Here is a 12,256-nt window from a genome sequence, read left to right on the forward strand (position 1 = left end):
TTTCACTTAACAAAAAAATATTATCCTATTACTAGTAAATGAGTGTTTCACTTTTAAAGCAGTCACTGAACCATGAAATTGAGGTCTAGGACATGGACATATTGCAGATGCAAACTTAATAACATGAGGTATATATGCAAACAGGTATGAAACATCCAGGTCTTCTACCTTTTAAAATATAAAAGCTCCTTTTGCAGCTACAGCCTGGAGGATTGTAATCCCTTAAATGTTGTTTCAGGCAACACAAAAACAAAGAATCTTGCATTTAACATGTTAACATAAACTTGATATTAAAACTTCATTGCCTAACATATTTTTTGATATCTCATTCAGATTCTGATGAATGAAATGACTAATATTATATGAATGATCTTCTTACCTAAAGCATTCCACTGTATGAAATATTTTTTACTTAATTTGCAATTTCTTGTGATTGTTCTGAAAGATAAAAGGTTCATGCATTTCTAATGCCTAAGTACAACAACAAGAACATAACTGAAATGACTGTAGATAAACTGTGAATATATATTCGGAGTATAGCAGGAACTAGAAAACAGTTCACATCAGTCTTAAATCTTTACATTGCTAATGAGCAATTGACACTAACATTATTTTAATGTAAATTTACATTTTTCACATAAAATAATTTAATAATTTAGATGTATGAAGCTGCCTTAAAACTGTTGACTGCATTTACAAAAAATCTATTTTAAAGCATATTTTGTTTACATTAGTTTTATTTGTATTGATTCAAAAGCATTCCAATTTAGAGTTGTTCCAGAATAAAATGCATTGATGGGACGGTTGGCACTCACACTAGTTATTTGTGGGTGGCTACATTTTCTTTAGAATTTTGTAAAAAAATTATAATATGGGTGGTGGGGGTATAAAATAGTGCATCACATCCCTCCTTGCATTTAAATCTGGAACAGCCCTAACACGAAGAAATTATATCTTAAAACTTAATCAACATGTAGGGCACATTTACTACAGATACAACACCACACTTGGGTAACAATGAGACAGAACACAACTGCACACAAATAAACACATAAAAAACATGAAAACATGAAATATAGTAAAATCTACGTACTTATAAAGCTGTGGCTGCTCTAATAATGTTGACTGTTTGGTATGCTGCTCAAACAAACTATACAGAAATATTGGTAATGATGTGAATGTAATGTTGTAAAACATCAGGTAGAATGAATCAAATATCGACTGAAAAGAAAAATATTTTCAGGATAGTATTTCTTCATTAAATACATATTGAATTAAATTTATTGTTTCTTAATTTCAGTTAAATCATTTACGAACAGTCTGTATTTTTTCACAATATCTGGGATGATTTTTTTTAGTTATTTCAATGTTCTTTGTAAGATATCAAACACTTGGTACTTAAACCTTTATCTGTTTCCAAATGTCTATGGAGTGCAAATGTATACAAGAGTTCTGCATTGCATAGAGTTAACTGCCTGGTCCAGTGGTTATTGTTTCAAGAATATTCAGAATTAGAATTTGAACAATAACCAATATGAGTTAAAATGTACAAGTATTTTTAATTTTAGTTTCTCTTATATATTTCTGAGTTAAGTATGACGTCCACTATCACTGAACAAGTACACATTTGTTTAGAGGCCACCTGTAGCACGCCTCCGGGTGCAGGAATTTTGTCTGTATTGAAGACCCATTGGTGGCCTTTGGCTGTTTTCCGCTTATTGGTCAGGCTGTTGTCTCTTTGACACATTCCCCATTTCCATCCTCAATTTTATCAAAGACGGAAAAAACATCTCACTCTACCTAAGTATATACAAGCAGTTTTTACATTTCCAATAATTCGTTTATGCTTGATTTACATCAACCTCTTAGCAAGAAATTAGATTTTATATATATTTTTTTAATAAAAATATGGCAAAGTATAGAGATAAGAGTATGTTTTTTAAATTTGTCAAAAAAATTTACTCACCTGTTGTGAAAATGCAGAGAAAAACATGTAAAAAAATTGAGCAGTGATAAAAGCAACATTCTGAAAAATAAGAAATAAAACACATGAATTACACAATCTAAAAAAACTAACTTTGAATGACATAAATAGTATTGGTTGAAAAAAATACAAAATTGTAACTTATATACAATATTGAAAAATAACATTAGTATAACTTTTGCTGTTATCTTTCCTATATCATACAAATATTATCTACATTTACACACCCATTTCTTAAAGAGGATTTGATAGCACTGGATTCTAAGTTCTGAAACAATTGGCAGCCTTTAGACCCAGAGGCCTTTAATTGTAAAAATATATGAAAATGAACTATTGCACTAATTATTCATGCTGAGTTTCATGCATTATCAAGATCAGTAATTTTGATACTAGTAATTTCTCAATATAAAAACAAGGATATGTGGTATGATGGCCGATGAGACAATATACACCAAAGTAAAAGGGGAAGGAGGTAAACATGTTTATATTTCTAAAATTTTAATGCCAAAAACATCATATCTTGTTTATTTCCAATAAAAGAAACTTACATGAACTTAAATGGCAATACCTTGCATAGACTCTTATACTCTGACAGGATTTAGATTATATATATTGTAAATCCAGAAATTACTGTGCTTGCATTTATTAATGCCAAGAATGGACAAAAATTAGACTTACTATTGTAATTTAAGGAAATCCCCATACTGATGTATATATCAGATATCTGAAAGCCAGTTCTTACTATTGCAATACTCACATTGTCACATTATTAGCAATAATAAAAAATTATAAATTTATCATCACGAAATATTGAACAAGAGTAGATGTTATGATGTAAAAGAAATGACAGTTATAGAACATACCTTATAAAAGAAATAGTTGACTAGAGTAGATATTCTGTGGTAAAAGAAATGACCATGTAACAATAGCATTCTATTTAGGAATTTAAACTTAGAGAATGCATAGTCACTGTTCCTCACTGCTTGTCGACCTTCTTTTCCCATTATGCCTAGAAAATAAATTCGTTTTAATCTTTACAGTTTTATGAAGATAGTCAGTTTCAATGTAAGTATAATATCTAATAGTGGTATATTTGTAGGCAGTGTTTTTATATAAGCAGTGCAAATTTATTGAAAACTGTAAAAAAAATCATTCCTATAATCATTTTGTACCATTCTATTTAGAAACACAGGATATCATAAAACTACATTTTTTAACAAGGATTTTTGTTAAAAGATTCAGACAATATTAACACTTATCTAATTAAAGTTTGATTTATTAAAAATGCTTTCAGATTATTTCACAAAAAAACATTATAATACTCACCTAAGCCAACATGGGCCTCTTGTATCATACTAACATCATTAGCTCCATCCCCTATTGCAGCTGTTACTGGAGCATCCTTACCTGTCTTTATCAGTTTCACAACCTGTAATATATAGGTTCCAAATATCAATTTATACTAAATGTTTCAACTCAAGATTTGTTCATATGTCAACAAAATTGTAATACAATTGTGGGTGCCCTATATTTGCTGTAGACACATTTTTGCCAATTTTGTGATTTTCTTGTGATGCATATCAAGATGGGGGTATTTTTATGTTTGAAAAATGTCCATAACAAAGATTTATATGCATTTCATATATTTTAAGTACAAAGATTGATCTATCAATGCTAAGAACAATGACCTTTGCATGAAATGACGAACCCCTTTTCCTTATATAGAAGAAATATAACAGTATTTGTTCCTGACAGAAACAGATAATATAGCATTGTTTATAACAAAGTTAACAGAAGAACTTCTTATGTAAAAGCAAAAAGGAAGGAAAATATGTTGACACTCGTGATCAATAAATGTCTGTAAAACTAAAGTACCTATCATTCTGTAAAACTAAAGTACCTATCGTTCTGTAAAAGAAGATTGTCTATCTTTGCAATTGCTTTCTGTTAAGAAAACTTATTGAAGTTCTCACTATGGGGATATGTGATGGATAGTTTATTCTCTAATTTTTGGGCTATTTTCGCATTTCCTTACCGATGTGAGAAAAATATTTCTCATCACTAGTGAAAAATATGTTCTCGGCAAATGATTGGTTGAAATTTAATTGTGACGTTAAATCCTCTTCTTTTCTTCTGGATTTTCTTATTGTGATGTCATGAAAAAAGGCGACCATGCCTGATGAGGTCACATCAAAAGTACACAACTTTCCTCAAATCTATGAAAAGGAAGGATAAAAATCATAAGAGAAACAGATTCCACCACTGTAACTCATGTATTACGATATTTCTCCACTCTTCAATAGTTAATTTTTAATTATTTAAAAAGCTTGACAAGCATCACTACAACACAAGATAGCTTCATTTCCATGGTGGTACGGAACATCGAGTGAATTGGTGATAAGAGATAATTAGAGCTATAACATGTTTTAAAGGAGATTTAATTTGTAAGTCTACCTACCTCAGCTTTCTGTAATGGAGACATTCTACAACACAACACAGCTACACATAAATGACAAAGATCACGTAGTATATCACCATGGTCATATAGAGCATGTGATAAAGTGGTCCCATCTATGATCAGTGCATTCTGTTTTCCTTGAGAAACATTGATCTCTGCACTGAAAAGTAAAATAATATTTGTTGCTGTTTCTTTAAATAATGAGTGGACATGTAACTTGCGCAATTTACTAACAATGTAAGTTTCAAAATCCCCAAAAAGTCTTACATTTACAGATTTTCCACCCTAACTAATTTACGTTAGAATTGTATGTCCTTACCTTATCATGTGTTTCCTGACAGCTTCAGCACATTCTATTGAATCAGTTATTTGAGTCAGTTTAAACTTGGTCATTCCTTGTTTAAAATGACCAGCTGAGTGACTTATATTAACTGCTGTTTCTTCTTTATCTCCTGTTAACACCCAGACCTAAAAAAAGAAGAAGAATTAATTTTAATGCCTAACTGAATTTCTTAAATTTGATCCATATAGACATTGCCATCATATAAATTGCTTTATGGTCAATAATTTTTATACATAATGAAATAACAAAAGATGCATCTTACTGTTCATTATTACAAGCCATGCTTTATAACCATACACATATAAAACCAGCCATTATAGTTTATCTATACTACTTCTCAAGCTCTGAATCAATGTTAACTAACCTTAATACCAGCCATCCTTAAGGACTCTATAGTCTTAGGAACATCTTCTTGTAGTTTGTCTTCTATTGCGGTTGCACCTAGGACATGTAGTTCATTCTCCATAAAGTCAAACACCTCAGCTAGTTTCTCCTCTCTATTCTGTAAGGATGTTCTTGCCTCCTGTAGCTTATCATCAAATAATGCTATGTCTTTCTCTGATAATTTCCTTTGAGCAAGTACTAGTGTTCTTAATCCAAACTGTAAGAAATATAAAAATGAAAGAACCTTTGTGAGCAAGATTGCATTCCCTTCATCGTCACTGAGCAAACAAAATCTCATGAGGAATCAGTTATATGAAAGAAAAAAAAACTATCGAATAAGAATGATTGCAATTCATGAACAATTCAGTATACTTACCATCAATCTTAGTGAACAGACTCCAAGTTCCTAAGTTCAAAAGACCCATAACTCCTACAAAAGTCAACTGATAAAAAAATCTTGAGGACATATGTCCTCATGTTTCAATATTGTGTCATATTATGTTTCACGAATTGCTGTGTGGTTTCACAGGAGCTGCAATAGTGTATTTGGGTAAAATTCTTATTTTGAAAGAGCCATAGCTCCTGCAAAAAAACTGAATCATAATTTCCTATCGATTTGCACATCTACATACTATAAACAAACTTATTTTTCGCAGATATTTTATTTCGCTTTTTGCTCTTTCTAGCCCACTTCGCGATGTTCAAATTTACTTGATGTAATCAGATTAGTAAAAATCCAAATTTTACATATTTGCGTTATTTTTCGCTCTCGAAAAAAAGTTGGTTGACAATATATGTACTTAGAATGTTCATGTATCTACAAAATTTGAAGGAATTCTGTTGTGTGGTTTCACAGGAGTTGCGATGACAAGAATAGGACTGACAGATGGACTGATTGACTGACTGAAATACAAACTAATGGACTGATGGACAAATGTGTCAAATCATTATACCTTACGCAACTTTTTCACATTTAAAATTTCTTCTGCCCTTATCAACTGTGTACTCTTGGAACTAAAAGATTCAAGAAAAAGTGTTGTGCACCATCTGTTTTGTGAGACCTTCAGATCTATAATTCTTCTGTTTTATTAAGAAATGTTTATATGAATCAAAAGATCTGATAACACCTAACTTTATTAACTTACTGTAGCAAACTCATTGACATGTTGTAAAGTTATCTGTTTCTCTCCTTCAATCACTCGGTCTAAAATAGCTGACTCAGCACCCTTACATAATAAATATACTTCTCCTACAAATTAAGATAGTGGAAATAACATTAAATCAAAAATAACAAAAATCACTGCAGATTATACTGGGAGGAATGACAAAAAAATATCCAGTGCTTTTTTTGTTTAATATGTATGAATTGAAATTTTGTTTATGATCAATTACTTTAAATTATAAACATGCCTTTAAAAGTGAAAGTATTTGTCTGACATTAAAACCCTTGTGCACATGCTAAAGATTTGATCCCACTGTGATTTTTTTTATGAATATTTGTAGACAAGCTAACTATCACCCTCCCCTGCAACTGTATTGTATGCACCTTAAATAACATCTAACACCTCTAATAGAGGACACACTTTCCTTTTGACATTAATTCAAGACTGTTAATATCAATATAAAACCTGAGATCAAATGTCATTATGTTATCAATTTCACTATGTCATGAAAATATGAATAAAACCTTTAACCTTTCACCTATATCTTCAGCTTGAAAGGATTTCTGCTCTTAATGCACCCACCCTTACAATTGATTCAAAGCTCTGACCAGGATGACAGGAATTGTTTAACTAAACCAAACATTTTAAACCTACCTTCTTCATTCTTGATAATGACACTCATCCTCTTCCTGGTAGGGTCAAATTCTAGCACATGTAGCTGTTGGTATCTCTTCATTTTACCTTTAAATGTAATCTCTAGCATGCCATCCTTCAGACCATGAAATATTATTGCATACCTGTATTAAAAACAAATCATAACTTTTTAATACTACAGTACATTACAAAAAAGTAAAACTAATTGACACTCAAATTGTCATTGAATTTACAAAGGGGTACATCTGTATTGCATTATTAGCATATTGAAGTAAGTGAATTTTATTATCTCCCCTTTAACATGTTGGAACAGGATAATACCCCATATGCACATCCTCATATGGTGTTCTACAACTAGTGTAGTTTCATCAGTGTCAGTCTTCCTGTAAAAGGAAAAGTTGTGCTAACAAGGACCAAGGACAGACAGATGATTAGTTTCATCTTTCTAGGCCTCATTCTAGCAGTATTTGAACATGGAAAAACTTTTCCTTATCTGTTTTTTTACTATACACAGTAATTCTATACTATAACAAATTTTATCAAAGTATCTCACATTGAATCAGCTGATTGCAGTACCTTGAATTTACATAACCAAAGAAGGACACACTTGAAAATAAGCACAATTCAAATAGTACCAACTGCTTATGGTATATGAACCAGATTCGATCACAAAATATGTGTCAGTTTTGTTTAAATGAAAAAATTATAAGTCTATTCCCCTTATAAATCAATATGAATTATCATGTTAAATTACAACAAATAATGATTGTCCAAGACTTAAAATCCAGTTAAATTATAAGATATATCTGGTTTTCAAATAAATATAAGAAGATGTAATATGAGTGTCAATGAGACAACTCTCCATCCAAGTCATTATTTGTAAAAGTAAACCATTATAGGTCAAAGTACTGTTTTTCGACACGGAAAATAGTCCATATGGTAAATAAAATCTACTGACCTTCTACAAGCCTCTACAAAAGCCTTTTCATCAGGTGACGATGACTGGTACTCATACTCAATACCAGTGTGACTATAAACATAGGCTGCCCCTGTCTGATGCATCTCAGGGTGATCCACACGTACTGTATGACATAAGGCAAGTAACGCAAAAAATTCTTCTATTTCTGGCTGTCAAAAATATAGATGGATTTCATTCATATTTCAAATGGTAGCTAGGATTATCAGCAATATTCTAAATTGATAGCTTTACCATGATCATATTTAAACACTTGATTCTATTAAGTGATTAAATGTAGGAAAATATTTGAATGATAGGATACCATTACTCATAACATTGCTCACACCTATTCAGGTTTTAAATATTATTCAAAAGATTTGTTCTTTTTTATTATCTCATGAAACATTATATCATTAAATGGGAAAATCTGTTATTTCTGGACTACTGTTTTAACTGTTTTTCAGAACAAATAGGTAAGAATTGCTGCAGACATGTACTGTGTGAAGGGAGATAACTGAGTAGGTGATAGGAAGTTGAGGTGAGGTGAGGACACATTTCAAGTCAATGTTATGTTTCTGAGTGATTTACAATGGTACTTGATATTCAATGTATTCGCACTACTTCATTTATAACTTACATTAAATAACAAATAAAAAAACTGTAACTGTAACTGATTCAACTTAAATTTACAACATATATTGAAAATCAAATCATCAATAATTATGGGAGTATTGCTAAAACAATATCAACCACAGACATGATCATTTTCTGATAATAACATTAATATACTGATCATAATGAAATGTTTAAACTCAAATATACATATATTCATATCAAAATTATACCTGAATTTGACTATTTACTATGTTAACTTTTAAGAAACTGAAGAAGAGACAATAAATCATGTGCAAAGACAAATTTTGTTAAAAAAGCATGCTTAGAGCAATCAATCAGAAATCAAAATGAAGTTTTTATAAATTATATATTAATCTATAATTGATTTTTTGTTGTTGAGAAACTCAATGAAATATATTATAGATCTGAAATACAAAATACAACATTTGTTTACCTTCCTACTGATATCTAACAAATAAAAGAAGTGTGTAGGAATATTGCATCAATTATTTTCATCTTACAATGTCAAAATTTAATGTGTAAAGCATTGAAGCTATTTAGGATTGCTGATGCTATAAGGAAATTAATTACCGTCCAGCATCCATTTTCCTACCATACAGAACACATTATTTTTATAAGTTCTCATACATATATCAGCTGTCAAATCCTTGTCTGTCTTACTAATATGGTAGCAAATTTAGTATGAATATTATCATCCATTTTCTTTGACCTATAACCCTTCTTCTATTCACAAACTGTGCTATGCATACTACAACGGTATCTAGAATTTTGTATGCAAATTATTTTCATTAAATTTCATTGTTGTAGTCATAACCATGAGTTTTATTTATATATACTATCCAAATTAGCTATTTTCTCAGAAACTTAAAGATGACTTTTTGTTTCTTCTATTGAATCAACCTTTTTCAATGAAACCAAACTGATTATGTCCTTACTGTAAGTTTATGTACAGGCATACTCTGTGCTCCCGAAAGAGACATTTTACACAGCATGCCTCCTACTTCTTCATATTTCTGACCATGTATAGAGCACTGCCTAAACTGCATATCGTTTTCTGTCAAGGTACCAGTCTTATCAGTAAACAGATACTCTACCTAAAATTAAATTACATCATTTGTATTTGTTTAAGAGTAACCTTTCTTTAATGGGCGAACTATAAACAAAAACAGGACAATACTACATGCTGTACCATATATCCATGTATAAAGACAAGACTACTTGGTCCAATAAATATATATGGGCATAGGTAGTCAACAGGGGTTACCACACTTCTTAATTATAGAGGGAAGTAGTTTCTTCTTCCAACTAAACAGGGAGAAGTGAAGACCCAACAAGGAGAGTTTAGAAAAAATTGATGATCATAATAATGCCTTTCATGCGATATTTTGCCAATATAACAAATTCTCATAACCTTTAAAGAACCTTTTTATGACACTATTTATTTATTGTCTTTTTGTCGGATTGAATTGATAAAGGAGTTCGAAAATAAGGCATTGAATTTTGCACTCTCAAAAATGATCTGTTTAGATTTGTGCATATTTCTGCTCAATAAAGTCCAAAACAAAGTCAAGCTCCCTACTCCCTACTCTGCCTAAAGTCCAAAGTTCTTATAAGTCCTAAATTTAAAGTTCCTATGTGTACTAAGATTAAAGTTAAGGCTAGCAAAATTTCATGGCAAAAAAAAACAACACGTAACTGAAAATTTTATCATAAAACTGTGTTAATTTTGCACCATTACATTTCAACATTCAGTAAGCCATAAAACCTCTGTAATAACCTTACTATGGCATTTTGGTCTAACATTTCTTAACTGTTAATACAGAGAAATGTCTCACTTTTCTGTAAGTCTGATAGTGAAATGCATTTGATGAAATTCGAGAGGCTGTCAAAGCGACAGCAAACCGTATTTATTAATTTTTATTTGTGTCCTGAACGGCAAAAGTCAGAATCGACGTTAATGAACTTGACCTCCGTTTTACTATCAGTAACAACATATCAAAGTCTTAAAAGCTTTGGTTGAAAGGTTCATGAGTAAATGCATGGACACAACTGGAAATGCCATTTTTCAATCTTTCAAGAACCATTACTCCTGAACGGTAGAAGTCAAATTCGTCATTATTGAACTTGACTTCCATTTTGTTGTCAGTAACAACATATTAAAATTCTAAAAGCTTTGGCTGAACGGTTCATGGGTAAATGCACGGACAACATTAGATGTGATAATAATTCAATTCAATTCAATATTTTAGTTCTAACCTGGCCCAGTTCTTCATTAAGATCAGAAGTATTAGCTTTAGCAGGCTGGTCATTCTCCTCGTCATACATCTCAAGGTCCCATCCTATAAACATGGAGCCTACAAACTTCTGTACTTCTGTAGTCCAAAAGAATTAAAAATACTTTTAAAACATCAATATACTCTACATCGCACATTTTTATAAGATCCTATAAAATAAACCTTCAATATTCTGTAACCTATAATAAATTTGTACTTCGTTGAAAGAAATCCTTGAAAATTGGTATTGCACAAACAATAATGAATCCACAATATTTAAGTTTGGTGGCGATACATGGTCTTTCATTTCTTAAAGGTGTGTTACAGATGGACATTCTGTGTGGTCTGCTATAAAAGGTCATGACATGAAAAATATGTTACAATTCAATTGAGAAACTTTCACAGCTGAGATTTAACAAACAAAACTATTTACCAAAAATAAAAGACCATGATAGACCTGGACCAACAACAACCCCTGAATTTCTGACTTTCTAATAGTGTAAGTATTTCATAAGTACACAGAACTTACCTACAGTAACATATAATGATATAGGTATGATATAGTTATATAGCACCATAAAAGCCAGGAAATCTTGTAAAGCTGACTTTACCTGAAATAAACAAAGGAAGGAGCTACGACATTGTTCTCATATGAAATAGGTTTGATTTAAAATGGTTTAAGTAATTATAGCTTATCAAATATGTATAATGCTAAAAGTTCATTTCAGTTTCAGCAAGTTTTTATTTATCATAAGTTTTGTTTGTCAGTGTTTTTTTCCATAATTACTTTGATGAAAATTTTAATTAACTGTAAACTAACATCAAATATTGGAATTCAGAAATTATTGATATTTTTTTCATTATTGTGAAAAATGTGATAGAGTTATAATCGCAATAATTTAAACTCACATTTTGAAATTTTTTATATGAATTAAACAGGATTTTCTCAATTTCGCAGAAATTAAAATCTCATTTTAGTCTTAAATGACACAAGAGTGCACACACTGACATGTCTCGCCTTCTTTACTAATCATTGATATTGTATTGATAGTCCTAAATATAAAGCTTTATCACAACTGTCACATAAACTTAACATAAACCAAGAAAACTAAACATTGACCAATGAACCATGAAAATAAAGTCAATGTCAGATGAACCCTGCCAGGCAGGCATATGTACAGCTAAGAATTCCTCCACACAAAAAAATATAGTTGACCTATTGCATATAGTATTAGAAAACAAGAATGTGTCCTCAGTACACGAATGCCCCACTCGCACTTTCATTTTCTATGTTCAGTGGACCGTGACATTAGGATAAAAACTCTAATTTGGCATTAAAATTAGAAAGATCATATCATAGGGAACATGTGTACTAAGTTTGAAGTTGATTGGACTTCAACTTC

General features: G+C 30.9%; 1 protein-coding gene across 30 annotated transcripts in view; it reads right to left on the minus strand.

Moving 5' to 3' along the window:
* Positions 1-12,256, minus strand: part of LOC139514621 (phospholipid-transporting ATPase IF-like) — a 56,645-nt gene that overhangs the window by 19,622 nt on the left and 24,767 nt on the right. For 16 of the 30 annotated variants that reach the window (XR_011662645.1, XR_011662647.1, XR_011662646.1 and 13 more), the window contains exons 10-24: positions 11,383-11,464; positions 10,837-10,952; positions 9,516-9,674; positions 9,151-9,168; positions 7,945-8,114; positions 6,987-7,129; positions 6,315-6,418; positions 5,150-5,386; positions 4,762-4,910; positions 4,443-4,602; positions 3,311-3,413; positions 2,848-2,993; positions 1,967-2,026; positions 1,094-1,221; positions 380-438 (exon numbers count right to left, since the gene is read on the minus strand). Coding sequence is in view for 22 of the 30 variants with exons in the window: in XM_071304045.1 (XP_071160146.1) it covers positions 380-438; positions 1,094-1,221; positions 1,967-2,026; positions 2,848-2,993; positions 3,311-3,413; positions 4,443-4,602; positions 4,762-4,910; positions 5,150-5,386; positions 6,315-6,418; positions 6,987-7,129; positions 7,945-8,114; positions 9,151-9,168; positions 9,516-9,674; positions 10,837-10,952; positions 11,383-11,464 (1,834 nt within the window). In the remaining 8 variants the exon portion in view is untranslated. The remainder of the gene's footprint in view (positions 1-379; positions 439-1,093; positions 1,222-1,966; positions 2,027-2,847; positions 2,994-3,310; positions 3,414-4,442; positions 4,603-4,761; positions 4,911-5,149; positions 5,387-6,314; positions 6,419-6,986; positions 7,130-7,944; positions 8,115-9,150; positions 9,169-9,515; positions 9,675-10,836; positions 10,953-11,382; positions 11,465-12,256) is intronic. The other 14 variants (XR_011662652.1, XR_011662651.1, XR_011662650.1 and 11 more) reach the window with 1 other exon arrangement.

This window comes from Mytilus edulis, chromosome 3 (genome assembly GCF_963676685.1).
Source record: "Mytilus edulis chromosome 3, xbMytEdul2.2, whole genome shotgun sequence".
In the NCBI taxonomy this organism is placed as follows: Eukaryota; Metazoa; Mollusca; class Bivalvia; order Mytilida; family Mytilidae; genus Mytilus; species Mytilus edulis.